Source organism: Gorilla gorilla, chromosome 3 (genome assembly GCF_029281585.2).
Source record: "Gorilla gorilla gorilla isolate KB3781 chromosome 3, NHGRI_mGorGor1-v2.1_pri, whole genome shotgun sequence".
Classification (NCBI taxonomy): domain Eukaryota; kingdom Metazoa; phylum Chordata; class Mammalia; order Primates; family Hominidae; genus Gorilla; species Gorilla gorilla.
In genome coordinates this window covers 108,403,879-108,418,383 of record NC_073227.2, presented here as the reverse complement: position 1 = coordinate 108,418,383, position 14,505 = coordinate 108,403,879, and the positions used below count along the sequence as shown (strand labels likewise).

General features: G+C 39.1%; 1 protein-coding gene across 12 annotated transcripts in view; it reads left to right on the top strand.

The window, feature by feature from the left end:
• Nucleotides 1–14,243, top strand: part of ABCG2 (ATP binding cassette subfamily G member 2 (JR blood group)) — a 145,852-nt gene extending 131,609 nt beyond the window's left edge. For 9 of the 12 annotated variants that reach the window (XM_063705419.1, XM_063705418.1, XM_063705420.1 and 6 more), the window contains 6 exons: nt 5,045–5,134; nt 6,925–7,049; nt 8,806–8,960; nt 10,807–10,896; nt 11,758–11,840; nt 14,030–14,243. In XM_063705419.1, the coding sequence (XP_063561489.1) occupies nt 5,045–5,134; nt 6,925–7,049; nt 8,806–8,960; nt 10,807–10,896; nt 11,758–11,840; nt 14,030–14,177 (691 nt within the window). In that variant the 3' untranslated portion in view covers nt 14,178–14,243. Of the gene's footprint in view, nt 1–5,044; nt 5,135–6,924; nt 7,050–8,805; nt 8,961–10,806; nt 10,897–11,757; nt 11,841–12,774 lie in introns of all 12 variants that reach the window. The other 3 variants (XM_055384639.2, XM_055384638.2, XM_055384637.2) reach the window with 1 other exon arrangement.
• Nucleotides 14,244–14,505: the final 262 nt, after the last annotated feature.

Genomic DNA, 14,505 nt, shown 5'->3' with positions numbered 1-14,505 from the left:
GGAAACTTGGGTTGCTTTCACCTTTTGGCTGTTGTAAACAGTGCTCCCTAGGTGTACAAATATCTCTTTCCGCCAGGTGTGGTGGCATGTGTCTGTAGTCCCAGCTACTTGGGAGGCTGAGGTGGGAGGATTGCTTGAGCCCAGGAGTTCTAGGTTGCAGTGAGCTATGATTGCACTACTGCAGTCCAGCCTGGGTGACAGAGTTCGACCCTGTCTCTTAAAAAAACAAAAAAAAAAAACCTATTTTAGTTCCTGCTTTCAATTCTTCGGATATATACCCAGAATCAGAATTTCTGGGTCATATAGTAATTCTGTTAATTTTTTTGAGGAACTACTATACTGTCTTCCACAGTGGCCGTACCATTTTACATTCTTACCAGCAGTGCACAAGGGTTCCAGTTTCTCCATATCCTTGCCAACACTTTTCTTTTTCTCCCTTTTAAATAGTAGAGATCCATTGGATCTTTGGAGAAATGTCTATTCAAATCCTTTGCCCATTTTAAAATTGAATTGTTTGTTTTTTTGTTGTTGAGTTGTAGGAGTGCTTTATATTTTTGAGGAGATATTAATCCCTTATCAGATACATGATTTGCAAATATTTTTCCCCACTCTGTGGGTTGTCTTTTCAGTATTGATAGTGTTCTTTGATGCATAAACATTTTTAACTTTGATGTAGTCCAATCGATCCATTTCTTCTTTTGTTGCCTGTGAGCTAATTTCTGTCACTTTTTTAATATATATGTTTGACTTAGGGGTGTGATGGGGGTGAGACTCAGCTTTTCCTGTTACATGGTTAGCATTTTGGTTAGTGTTGTGATCCTTACCTAGTTTCAGTCACAGTGGACCCTTAAAAAACTCATTTTATGAGGGGACTTTTTATCGACTGTATTGTGTTCTGAACATAAGCACTCAGGAATTTCACAGCCCTCAGAGTTCTGGTTATTTCAAGTATGGAGAACACTTGTGGCAGATACTGTGCTCCGTAGTGCTTGCTGTCCATAGTCTCAGGTTACCACCCAGTGATTTAGAGGGGGTAGATGGTAGTATCCCCATTTCACTATTGAGGAAAGTTGAAGACGCTTATGTTCAGCCTATTTTGATGTCTGGAAAAGGCTGATTAGTTTTTAAAGAATAAGCATAAAAGTTGGTTCCTCACTCAAGTAAAATAAATTCTTTTGTATGGAATCAGATAGTGTTACTCTACGATGAGAGTATTATTAAACAGCAGTTTACCAGAGTGATGTCATTGTTCATGTTTTTACTTTCCCTGAGGGCTGAGGTATCTGGATTATTTCCAGACTTGCTAGTAATTGATGGTTTGTGTGCCGTGTAGATGCCATGTCTTAACCCAGCACAGAATATATCACAGGATCTAAAGGCAGTGGGCCTTTTATATTGTGCAGCAGGAAGCATTTGGAAAGGACATGGAGTAACCTGGTCCTCAACTGGAACTTTGAGGAGGACTGGAAATCTGGCCATTAAAGCTCTTGGTAGAAAAATCCAGAGAAATAAAGAAGAACTTTAGGTGTTTCTTCAGATGTTTTCTGGAGAAATAGGGCATTAATCTTATTTTAATATGTTTGTTTTTGAAACAGAATCTCACAATATTGCCCAGGCTGGTGTGCAGTGGTGCAGTCATAGCTCACTGCAGCTTTGAACTCCTGGGCTCATAATTTGTATTTTTGACTTAAGCTTGCTATCTTTTTTTTTTCCCCCAAAGCTCTAGGGTACAGGTGCAGGATGTGCAGGTTTGCTACATAGTTAAACGTGTGCCATGGTGGTTTGCTACACCTATCAATCCATCACTTTGGTGTTAAGCCCAGTATGCATTAGCTATTTTTCCTGATGTTCTTCCTCCCACTGCTTCCCATTGACCCCAGTATCATTTTTTAAATAAGCATTTGGACTATGTTAAAGTGGCCTGTGTATATGATTTAATCCCTCCTGGGATGATTAGTGATTTATTGATGAGGAAAAAATGTTTCAGCATCATCTCTGGAAACAGGTTCTCAAAGTTTTGTTCAGGGGTGAATATTAGTACTTTATAATTTAAAACTGCTCGAGGCCAGTGGTTTAGTTCTCTTCTTTGGGGATGAATTCTCTGAGAGAGGAAAGCACTCTCTGCTCTTTCTCTAACCCGTGTAACTGAGAAACTGGGTTTTAATCATATGTAGAGTATATGCATCTTTGAATTAATAGCTACCTCTGGAATAACTGCTTTACAGAGTTGTGGTGATAGCTAAACAAATTAGTGTGTATTAAGGGAAAAGGTATACTTTAAAAATAGTATTCAGATCCAGTCATCTCACTTCTAAATATTTACCCCAAAGATGTGAAATCAGTTTGTTGAAGAAATTTCTGCACCCTCATATTTATTGCAGCATTGTTCACAATAGCCAAGATACGGAATCACCCAAAGGGTCTCATTTGATAAAGAAAATGTGGTATATATACACAATGGAAAAACAAAAGAAATTTTATCATTTGCAATAACATGGATGGAATTGGAGAATATTATGCCAAGTGAAATAAGCCAAACGCACAAAGCTAAGCACAGAAATGTCACGTAATCTCACTTAATGTGGAATCTGAAACAATGGAACTGAAAGAGACAGTAGAATGGTGGTTACCAGATGCTAGAGGGGTGTGGGGAATGGAGAGATGATGGTCAAAGGGTACAAAACCTCAGTTACACAGGAGGAATAAGGATTTTTCTTTGGAGATACATTGCACAATGTGGTGAACACAGTAAATAATAAGGTAAATTTCAGAATTGCTAAAATTTAAGATACTTTTACCACAAAAAATAAATATTTGAGGCGATGGATGTGTTAATTAGCTTGATTTAATTATTTCACACTTATGATTCATGAATCATATAACTTGGTACCCCACAAATATATACAACCATAATATGCCAATTTATAATTTAAAAAATCAAAATAAAAAATATTCAGACCAATAAGTAGATATAACAGATGTGGATTACCACCTTGAAAGAATTAGAGTGAATTAACTTCCTTAATAAGAAAAAACTGTGTTTAAAATAAATCATCTTAGTATTTAGAAGGAACGTTTCCATTGTCTACTTTTTCAGAATCATTATGGACATTACTGTACTGATAGATTTAAGAGAACAAATTGAATTGAATCTTTGCTATGTTCCATGTTCTGAAATTAGCTTTTTACTTGATATTAGGTTTATTTGTGTACAGAAAGTGAGATAACTGCATGTCTACCAGGCCTGGCTATTTTTCATTCATTTTAATTATATGTACATACTTTTAAAACTGTTCTGGCTGGGCACCATGGCTTACACTTGTAACTGCAGCACTTTGGGAGGCCAAGCTGGGAGGATTGCTTGAGGCCAGGAGTTCAACTCAGTTGCAGTGAGTTTATGATCATGCCACTATACTCTAGCCTGGGTGACTGAGGGCAACTCTGTCTCTAAAAATAAAATAAAACAAAAAAGACCCTAGCCTGTTCCCTTAGATCTTTGTTCTTTAGGTATCTATGGACTCTTTTTTTTCTTTTAATGTAATTGTGTTGTTCACTTGGGTTTGCATTTTTTAAAATGTTCTCTTGTTTTTACGCCATTTAAATGATGTGTCACTTACCTCTTTTTCAGTTTCAACTCACACCCTTACTGTCAATTATATTGCTTTGTTATGGTGTTTCAGGGATGTTGGCATGCTTTCATAAAATTCATATTTGTATCAAAGTATAGATTAACTTAGCATTTTCCTTTTTATTTATTTATTTTTTAACTTTTTTTTTTTTTGAGACAGTGTCTCGCTCTGTCACCCAGGCTGGAGTGCAGTGGCGCAATCTCAGCTCACTGCAACCTCCACGTCCCAGGTTCAAGCGATTCTCCTGCCTCAGCCCCCTGAGTAGCTGGGACTACAGGCACCTGCCACCACGCTCGGCTAGTTTTTGTATTTTTAGTAGAGACAGGGTTTCACCATGTTGGTTAGGCCTGACCTCATGATCCTCCCGATCTGGCCTCCCATAGTGCCGAGATTACAGGCATGAGCCACTGCACCCGGCCAACATTTTCCTTTTTAAATCTAGTTACTTCACTGAGAAACAAGCACTAATAGTGTTCCTTTTCATTACGATACACAAATTAGATTTTTCTTTATCAGTAAGTGTCACTTGGTTTCCTCTGAGCACTCTGGAAACCTCATAGAGGGCTGGCTGTCTTAGCATGGTCAAGGATAATGTCACGGCCCTGCTAATGGTGGTGTGGTGCATGTAGATTATGCATATAATAAGGGGTTGATTGAAGGTTCCCTTCACTGTCTTTCATTTTGCTTCCACATGACTTCCATTTTTTGTTCAACTTTAAAATCAAAGTGGCTAATTGAATTTCTTAATCTTTACAGACTTTATTTAGCTTACCACTTTTCTGTTCGTACATTAGGAATGGTACTTGGCATTTTTGTTAGTTAAAATTATGTATTGGCCTGGCTGCCATACCAAAATACCATAGAGCAAGTGGCTTAAACAACAGAAATGTATTTTCTCTCAGTTCTAGTCTGAAAGTCAGAGATCAGGATGCCAGCATTGCTGGGTTCTGGTGAGGGCCCTCTACCTGGCTTGCAGACTTGCCTCCTTGCTGTTCCTTGTGTGGCAGAGCAAGAGCTCTGGTGTCTCTTCCTATTAGGACGCTCTTCCCATTACACTCTCCCCACCTCCCTATCCTGTAACCTTATCTGAACCTAATTACCTTCCGAAGGGCCCATCTTCAAATACCATCACATTGGGGGTTGGGGCTTCAACATATGAATTTTGGTGGGGGGAGACGCAATTCATTCCACAACAATCCAAGACTGTGAGTTTCAAAATGAGTACCACTGTGGAGACATAAGAGATGGGGAGAGGCTTGATGGTGTTCACGCTTCCCTGTTTCAACCAGAACAGTTTCCCTTTTTTTCCTGCCTAACTTTATACACTGTCATTTGTGGAAAGAGTTTTGTGGGTAGAAAATCTATCTAAGAATGCTGAGTTGACTGCGGTGATTTGGTTCCCCTTTTCATGGCAGAGCTGGGGTTCTCTTCTTCCTGACGACCAACCAGTGTTTCAGCAGCGTGTCGGCCGTGGAACTCTTTGTGGTAGAGAAGAAGCTCTTCATGTGAGTAGGTCTTTGTTCTGGGAACAGGGCTGTCCAGCAACAGGGGCTATTAGTTAGACTGATTACATCTGGGGTTGGGGCCAAGGATGGGATCCTGAGGATTACCAGTACTTTTTAAAATTTATTTTTAAATTGATGAATAAAAATTGTATATATTGATCATATACAACATGATGTTTTGAAAATATGTATAGGGGTTACCAATATTCATTGAGAAAAAGCAGCCAGAGGTAGGGAAGAAAATCCTGAGCCTTTGGGACCTGATATCCAGAGAAAAGAGTTTTTCTAGATTTGAGTACAGTCAGAAAATCCAAATGTTGGAGAGAGCAAGCAATAAAGGGACTGAAAAGTATATTTTGTTTTTAGTAAATACTGATGACCTTCACAAGAAAAGTTTGAGGGGCTTGGTAGAGATTAAGCAGCAACTTGGAAGTGGGGAGATTAAGTCGACAAAGAATGTGACCATGCTTAGCCCTCAGTGGACCAGGGAAGTGGCACGAGCCGGAAGGCATTCTTACAGTAAAGAGCAGCCTGGTTTAATTTCTTGTATTTTCCTATTTATTTATTTATTTATTTATTTATTTATTTTTTTGGAGACAGGGTCTTGCTTTGTCGCCCAGGCTGGAGTCCAGAGACATGATCATGGCTCATTGCTGCCTTGACCTGCGGGGCTTATGCAGTCCTCCCACCTCAGCCTCCTGAGTAACTGGCATGCCTAGCTATTTTTTTTTTTTGACATAGAGTCTCGCTCGCTGTGTCTCCCAGGCTGGAGTGCAATGGTGCGATCTTGGCTCATTGCAACCTCCACCTCCCAGGTTCAAGCGATTCTCCTCCCTCAGCCTCCCAAGTAGCTGGGATTACAGGCGCCCGCCACCACACCCAGCTAATTTTTTTGGTATTTTTAGTAGAGACGGGGTTTCGCCATGTTGGCCAGGCTGGTCTCAAACTCCTGACCTCAGGTGATCCACCCCCTTTGGCCACCCAAAGCGCTGGGATTACAGGCGTGAGCCACTGCACCGGGGCGCCTGGTTATTTTTTTTTTTTTAATTTTTTTGTAGAGAGAAGGTCTCACTATGTTTCCCAGGCTGGGTATTTTTCAAGGATGGATCACATTTGCCCAAATGTACATGTCACATATAGGAATTATTAGAAAGGGAAATAATGAAGGAAGTGGAAGAGTTTGGAACTGTGGGAGAAAGATGTCAGGAAGAGGAAAGATTACAATTTGGTAGTTGACAGGGATGTATGGCTGGAAGACATGATCATTGAAAGAAGAAGTCTTTTTCTTTTTTTAACTTGAGAGTAGAAGAAGTAAGAAGAGCTTAGTCATCTGAAGCTGCACTGGGGGGCTTGGAGAATAACAGGCCACCTTCCTCATCAGAAATAGGGAAAAAAGAAAAGCTTCTATTCCTGCCAAAATCGGCTACTGAAGTGCTGTTCTTCAAGGAAAGCCCCCCGTCAAAGAAGGAAAAGAAGCATTCTTTGAAGAGAGGGAGGATGTGTGGAATCTGTTTCCCTGGACTGAGTGTTCAGGAGCTAGAAAGAGCAGCAATAGGAGGGAACTGTGTCATGAGAAGAGGGGCTGTGCACAGAGCTTCATGGGATGCTGTCTCAGGGAGGCTGGCACCCAAGGTATTCATGGGCATGCATAGTGGGTCTAGCCCTGAGGATGTGGGAAGCTGGCTTGTTCAACCCCTGCTGTCAGCAGAGGTCTTTAACAGACAAGTCTAGCCTGCCCTGTGGCTTCTTAAACTAATCTTGGATGTATGATACGTATTTTTGTTCTATAGACATGAATACATCAGCGGATACTACAGAGTGTCATCTTATTTCCTTGGAAAACTGTTATCTGATTTATTACCCATGAGGATGTTACCAAGTATTATATTTACCTGTATAGTGTACTTCATGTTAGGTAAGTATGTAACAAAACAAAAAAGGACATGTCTTTAGTCTTGCCTATGGGTGAAGTCAGTTGCACCTTGCAAGCATATTTTTGGTTCTCAAAACTATAAACCAAACCATGAGATAAGGAAACACCTGTCCATTTTGCACTCTCTGAAATAGTTGTTCACTGTCAGCTATTTTTGTCAAGACTGTTTCCCAACTGAACTTTTTTGTTTGTTTGCTTTGTTTTGCTTTTTTGAGACAGGGTCTTGCTCTGTCACCCAGGCTGGAGTGCAGTGGTAATCATATCTCACTGCAGCCTCAACCTCCTGGGCTCCAGTGATCCTCCTACCTCAGCCTCTGGGTAGCTAGGACTACCGGCACACATAAAGATGGAGTTTTTGGTAAAGATTGGGTCTCACTGTGTTGCCCAGGCTGGTCATACTCCTGGCCTCAAGTAGTCCTCCTACCTCAGCCTCCCAAAGTGCTGGGATTATAGGAATGAGTGGATGTGCCCAGCCTGAACTTTTAAAACCACTTATAAAACTACACTTTACTGAGAGATGTTTGTGTTATACACAAACATGGAATGAATTTATAAAACTTTGAGACTATGCTGAAGAAGCTGGGATATTTATAGCCTATCTATGTTTTCTATCTATCTATCTATCTATCTATCTATCTATCTATCTATCTATCTATCTATCTATCTCTCCCTGTCTCTCTCTATATATATGTATATATACACACACACACACACATAGAGATATATAGAATGATTAAATATATTTAATCTCTTAGAGATACATAAAATGATTAAATATATATATATATGTATTTATTTAATATATATTCCCCATCCCTGCTTCTTTAATGAGAGAAAGATGGTGACTTTTGGGGCTTGTTAATTAAAAAAAAATACTTGTTTGGTAGATGTGGAGACTCATTTATGCATTATGCTCAGGCTTCACTCCAGGCTCCTTGCATCTGATTTCCATATATTTCACTGATACACACATGCACACACACAAAACCCCCAGAAATATCTATTTTGACACTACAAGATAAGAACTACCGATTGAGTTTAAACCTTCCATTTGACAAATAATAGGTGTGTCCTAAACAATCAGGGTTAGGCTCTAGATCTCCAGACTCCTGATTGTTGTTCTTGTGGCTGTTTCAAATCTTCAGATTGTATTACCTGTAGTATTAGCTCACTACAGTTTAGAAAGCGTTTATGAAACATAATTTAGTCCCATTTCAATCCAGAGTGATGTGGTGATCTGTCTAGGGAGGCTTGGGTTATGGAGGCCCCCTCCCCCTCCCCCAGATACTACAACCACTGTGAGGTCATGGCATCCCGATCATCCCAGTCCCTTCACTCACAAAGTTACAGCACACAATGAGTAATGTGAGGATGTATGGGCAAATGAGTGTGCTATTGATGAGTTTCCTGTGAAAAGAGAAGGCAGTTGAATTTTGGTTAGTTGTACTGGCTGTAGCTCTTCATCTCAGGAACTCAGAAATTGTCCGTAATTATACATAATGGCACATAAGTGTTATAAGGACCAGTGCTTATGAAGTTGGTATAAAATATGAGAACTTTATGCAGTTACATGGACAGACACAACATTGGAGACCCAGGGTGGTTGGAGAGTGGATGACTTTTTTTCATTCTAATATTAGTTTCTCAAAATATTAGTGTTAAATTTGCACAATAAGCAATCCCAAACATACGGTGACCTAGGCAGTTGGGTTAACTACTTCTTCTCTTTCTGACTAAGGATTGAAGCCAAAGGCAGACGCCTTCTTCGTTATGATGTTTACCCTTATGATGGTGGCCTATTCGGCCAGTTCCATGGCACTGGCCATAGCAGCAGGTCAGAGTGTGGTTTCTGTAGCAACACTTCTCATGACCATCTGTTTTGTGTTTATGATGGTGAGTCTGAACTGTGTTTGCTCTGATAAGGAATTGTTTTTTTCCTTCATTTCTTCCTGCACATTCACCTGTCATGTAAAACCTGTTTTAAGGATTCTGTAAATGGGGCTCTGCTTTACTTAAGGCCATCTACTGGAATAGATTATGTTAGAGAATATACTAACTTTCCTCTTTGCCCTTATCCAACCTTTTTTGCTACTGTTCTAATGTAGTTCCAATAATTTTAGTTAATATTGTTACTAATGAGCTTTTAAAAGGCGTTTCTTGGTGACCTATTATGAAACCTTAATAAATTGGAATTTCAAAAACCAGAAGACATTTGATCGGCAGATTCTCTTGAGAATTACAGATTATTTGCCCGACTTTCATGCTGGCATTAGGGAACTGCTAGCTTATTTTTTTTTTACATTTTTAATTTATGTTTTAAAGTTCCCACATACAGCATTGAACTGCTAGCTTGTTTACCCACCAGCAGAGATAGTTTGGTTGGATTTATAATACTGTTTTCCAAGACACACGTTAAGCCTCATAAGAAGCAGAACAGAGTATGGTTTGAGCAGCCTATTTTGGCTCCCTCTCGTATTTTGAAAAAGAGTGTTTTAAAAATATTGGAAAATTGCAGAGTTCACACACTGCTAAGTACCTCGTTTCTGGGTTTTGTTCCTGACATTCAATATGTTTCTGCTTATCTTTTTTTTTTTTAATGGTTACTTAATCCTAATCTTACATGCCCCTAAATTTTGCACATAGAGGAATCAACAGGTGAACGAAACCAGTTACATTTTTTTCCCCTTCAACATCATACTTGACAGGAACATGTCCTGTCTGCTACAGTAGGAGTAGATGCCTTTAAATAAAAATAATTAGCACAAACTCTTGCCATAGTTTAATTCTTCCATTTCTGGATTTGAAAACTACCAATGCAAACATTAATGAGGAAGTGATAGGCTTGTTTATATTTCCCATACTGTCATCCAGCAAATACAAATGTTTTGTTTGAGTTATTGTTATTTAAAGATTTCTACACAGAACATTAAAAACTAGTCATAAAACTGTATTTTACTCAGAGATGCTGTGTTATATGCTAAGCACTTGGTCAGGTCAAGTCTGAATATATATTGTCATACCAGCAACATCATCATTGTTATGCATATACCAGTATGCTTGTGGTGGCAATTAGTTCTCTTGTCAATCTTCAGCAGGTCTTCCTGGCATCTCCATTGCGCTATTGCTTTTTGGCAGCTTTAAATGATAGCACTGATCCTGTTTATACTCTGTCTCTCACTACATTATACTCTGTATCAGTTCTAGACTTTGGGTTATGTTAAGCCTGCATTCAGAACCTCATATCCTTGCTAAAGTCATATGGATATAGACTGCAAACCTTTGTAAATAACAGATCTTATCATGTGAGGTGCAGTGGGCGTGTGATGCTCAGGATTTATCTGGTATAGGTTCTTCCAATGCCAGGTGTATTGATGAGCACACATAGTGGTTGTGTCATTAGAATAGTCAGTGTTTCTTGATCTTCCATTGTGTGCAGTTACAAATAAAGTTGAGTACATAGTCTTGACAAATGAGGATCTTCCGATTAAATGGAATATCTAATATGTATTAGATATTTTGTTCTTCCTTTAAAACCGTAAATGACTTCAGCTATATAGAGATGTGCACATGCAGAGGAGAAGAGTTTAGTGAGTGTCTAGAGTAAGTGGAAAGAACTTCAAGAAAGAGTTGGTTTTAAAAGAAATACTTACAAAGTGATAGGGACTTGAAGAGGGTATTCTCTAGAATTCTGCATGAAATTACTCAAGCAGGCCTGACTCTTAGTATTTGCTTTTTGTAGATTTTTTCAGGTCTGTTGGTCAATCTCACAACCATTGCATCTTGGCTGTCATGGCTTCAGTACTTCAGCATTCCACGATATGGATTTACGGTATGTCTTCCTTGTCTGTCACTGTGACTGCATTCCCAAGCTAGGATCAATGGAAATCAAGCGTCCTCATCTCATTTCCCTGATCATGAGCTGTGAAAGTATCCCATCCAGAAACTCCCTTTTAGGAGCAAGGAATGAGAATTTTCTGTTAGCCTTGGTTAACACAAGGCTGGGGAGTCATTTGCTATTTTCCTCAGTCATCCTTTAAAGGGCTGAAGAGTGGGGAGATACCTCCTAGTAAAGGAGAAAGATTGGCTAATTGATGAAAAACATATTGTTGCATTTCAGTTCAATAAGGAAATAAATGAGAGTATGGGAGACTAGAATACATATGTTTATAATGAAAGGAAAATTAGAAGAGCAAAGACCATATAATAAGCATAGTCATATTGGCTTTTGCAAGCTCATTAACTCCAAAGTAAACTATCCGTGTCTTAATATAGTATAACCAAGCTTCTAACGTCCAAGAATTACAACTGGTTCTAATGAAAACAAACAAGAACGAAAGATTGTCACTGTAAATTAACAATACTCATTGAGCACCACTGTATCATTTTAATTAGAATGTTTATGGGCTTACAAAATTGGGAAGAGAAGGAGGAAGGAGCTATGGTGTAGTATAGCCAGAGGTCTCCCGCTTTGGCAAAATACTTTACTTCTTTTGTATTGGAAGCCAAAATCCCAACCCTTCTTGATTGCCAGGGAAAATAACATTAGTTGGTTTGGTGAGACAAAGACTGTGAATATGTTTTTAGAAATAACAATAAAGATTAAACTCAGAGGGCATGATTGTGATAACTCTTTGGAAACTTCTTGAAATTTAAAACTGTTTACCTTGCCCTGCTCCCACTTGTGTTGTAGGCTTTGCAGCATAATGAATTTTTGGGACAAAACTTCTGCCCAGGACTCAATGCAACAGTAAACAATACTTGTAACTATGCAACGTAAGTTTTTGTTCAGTGTCAAAATGGTTTTGTTACTACCATGGTGTGATGTATAAAGGCTACTGGGCTTAGATCTGTATGAGTCCTTCCAGGGGCACTGAATTTTTCCGAGCCTACGTTTTCTCATCCATAAAGTGAGTTGTGCGCGAATGCACGTGAACATGTGGCACAAGTCCTCAGTATTCTGCTGCGGTAAAAATTGTCTTTAACATGCAGCAATGTTTCTTATGTTTGTTTCTTATTGTTTTGGGCCCTTTAAAAGATCCTTTTGATATTTTGATTGTGGGTTTGAATTCTTGGTTTTCAGAGCATTTGAGATTGAAGTGAGGTTCTTTGATATTTTATCAAGGGCTTATGGTTCCTGAACTGTATGGATTATATGAAATCTATGGGTCCCTGAACTCATGGATACTTCTGAGCCCAACCCACAGACAGTAGTAAGAATGAAATAGGCAGCAATAGCACAAAGAAAGTGAACATTTCCCTGCCAAGATCCTGGCACTTCCACTGCCTCATGCATTTGGAAGACATCATGAAATCAAAGGCCGCATAGTCATGTGTTGTTGTTTTTAAATTAACTTGGAATACTCCCTATCAATCGATTTATCCTGTAAAAAAAACAAGAAACTCTTGAATAAGTTGAGAAAAAACCCCGTTTTCACATAATGTTAAAACAGATTCTAATAACACTAGATAATATTGTTTTAAGAATTTAGTAACATGTTCCTTTTCTATGATTGCTAATGGTTTGATTTTGATACATAAATTAATGAGAGAAAAGAGAATGTTGATATTATCCTCAATCTCCTGAATGTTCAAGTAGAATATAAATAATTCTGAATAACAGGACAAATGACTCTTTTGAATTGTCCACAGGAAATCCTCTATACAGAGAGGTTTTCTTTATTCTCTCCCTCTCTTTTGGCTTGATCAGGGTGGTCAGGATGAAGTGGATGGGAAAAATGGGACCAGAAAAGGAGGAACCACCATGGGCTTCATGGTAATGGAAGATGAGGCTTCATCCTCAGTAGACAAAGGAGGAAGATATTCCTTTTTTTTTTTTTTTTTGAAACGGAGTCTCGCTCTGTTGCCGAGGCTGGAGCGCAGTGGCACAATGTCCGCTCACTGCAAGCTCCACCTCCCGGGTTCACGCCATTTCCTGCCTCAGCCTCCCGAGTAGCTGGGATTACAGGCGCCCACCACCACACCTGGCTAATTTTTTGTATTTTTAGTAGAGATGGAGTTTCACCATGTTAGCCAGGATGATCTCGTCTCCTGACCTCGTGATCCACCTGCCTCGGCCTCCCAAAGTGCTGGGATTACAGGCGTGAGCCACTGCACCCGGCCAGGAGGAAGCTATTCTTATAGTAAAAGAGAGGCTATGTATGTTTTTGGAATTGCTGAATTCCCAAGAGTTGCACAAAAATGGTATCAGGCAGTAACTGTGGCTGTCCAAGGTCTTTTTAGTACAAGATGATTTCCTAACCTGTGGCAAGGAGTTCATCCTACTCTACTCTAGCTGCCACTTAAGGCTTAAACCTGATAGCTGAGTCTGCTGGGAATGTCTTGTACCTGAGTATCTGTGATGCTCCTCACAGTTTTGGTGTAAGAGCTGACAGAACGTGACTTTGGCAGGAAACCCATGCACACCTCTTTTCCTGGTTTTGGAATTCTTAACCTGTGTTGTTTTTTATGGCTATGTGTAAGAGTGAAGAGTACTGTAAGAGCTTTGATCATCTTAGTAAGGGTCACAGGTGTCATCTGTTTAAGCGGATATTTTCTTTATCAGGGATAAGGGAACTATTACTTGATAAATATTTCTGCCCTTTGGAGAGAGCAGCATTACAGATTTGAAAACCAATAAATTTGAGTAGGCTAAAAACTTGATGATTCAAAGTATGACTCTGTAAACCTGGTCAAGTTCCTTAAACGTGAGTCCCCTCATCTTTTAAGTGTGTACAATGTCTATCACATTGGATTGTTTTAGGAATTAACTAAGTTAGGTTCATGTTGCTTGTTAGTGTCTAGCAAAATTGTAAGCACACAATGACTGTTAGCTATGACATCTGAAGGGGTAATTATTAAAGGCTTGGTTAAATTTAAGGCTCCTTTAAGGAACAGTGGATATACTGAGTAACATTTGACAGATGCTAGGAATGAAGTTATATTCTCTTTCTGTTGAATTTCAGATGTACTGGCGAAGAATATTTGGTAAACCAGGGCATCGATCTCTCACCCTGGGGCTTGTGGAAGAATCATGTGGCCTTGGCTTGTATGATTGTTATTTTCCTCACAATTGCCTACCTGAAATTGTTATTTCTTAAAAAATATTCTTAAATTTCCCCTTAATTCAGTATGATTTATCCTCACATAAAAAAGAAGCACTTTGATTGAAGTATTCAATCAGGTTTTTTTGTTCTTTTCTGTTCCCTTGCCATCACACTGTTGCACAGCAGCAATTGTTTTAAAGAGATACATTTTTAGAAATCACAACAAACTGAATTACACATGAAAGAACCCAAGACATCACGTATCACATATTAGTTAATGTCCTCAGACAGTAACCATGGGGAAGAAATCTGGTCTAACTTATTAATCTAAAAAAGGAGAATTGAATTCTGGAAACTCCTGACAAGTTATCACTGTCTCTGGCATTTGTTTCCTC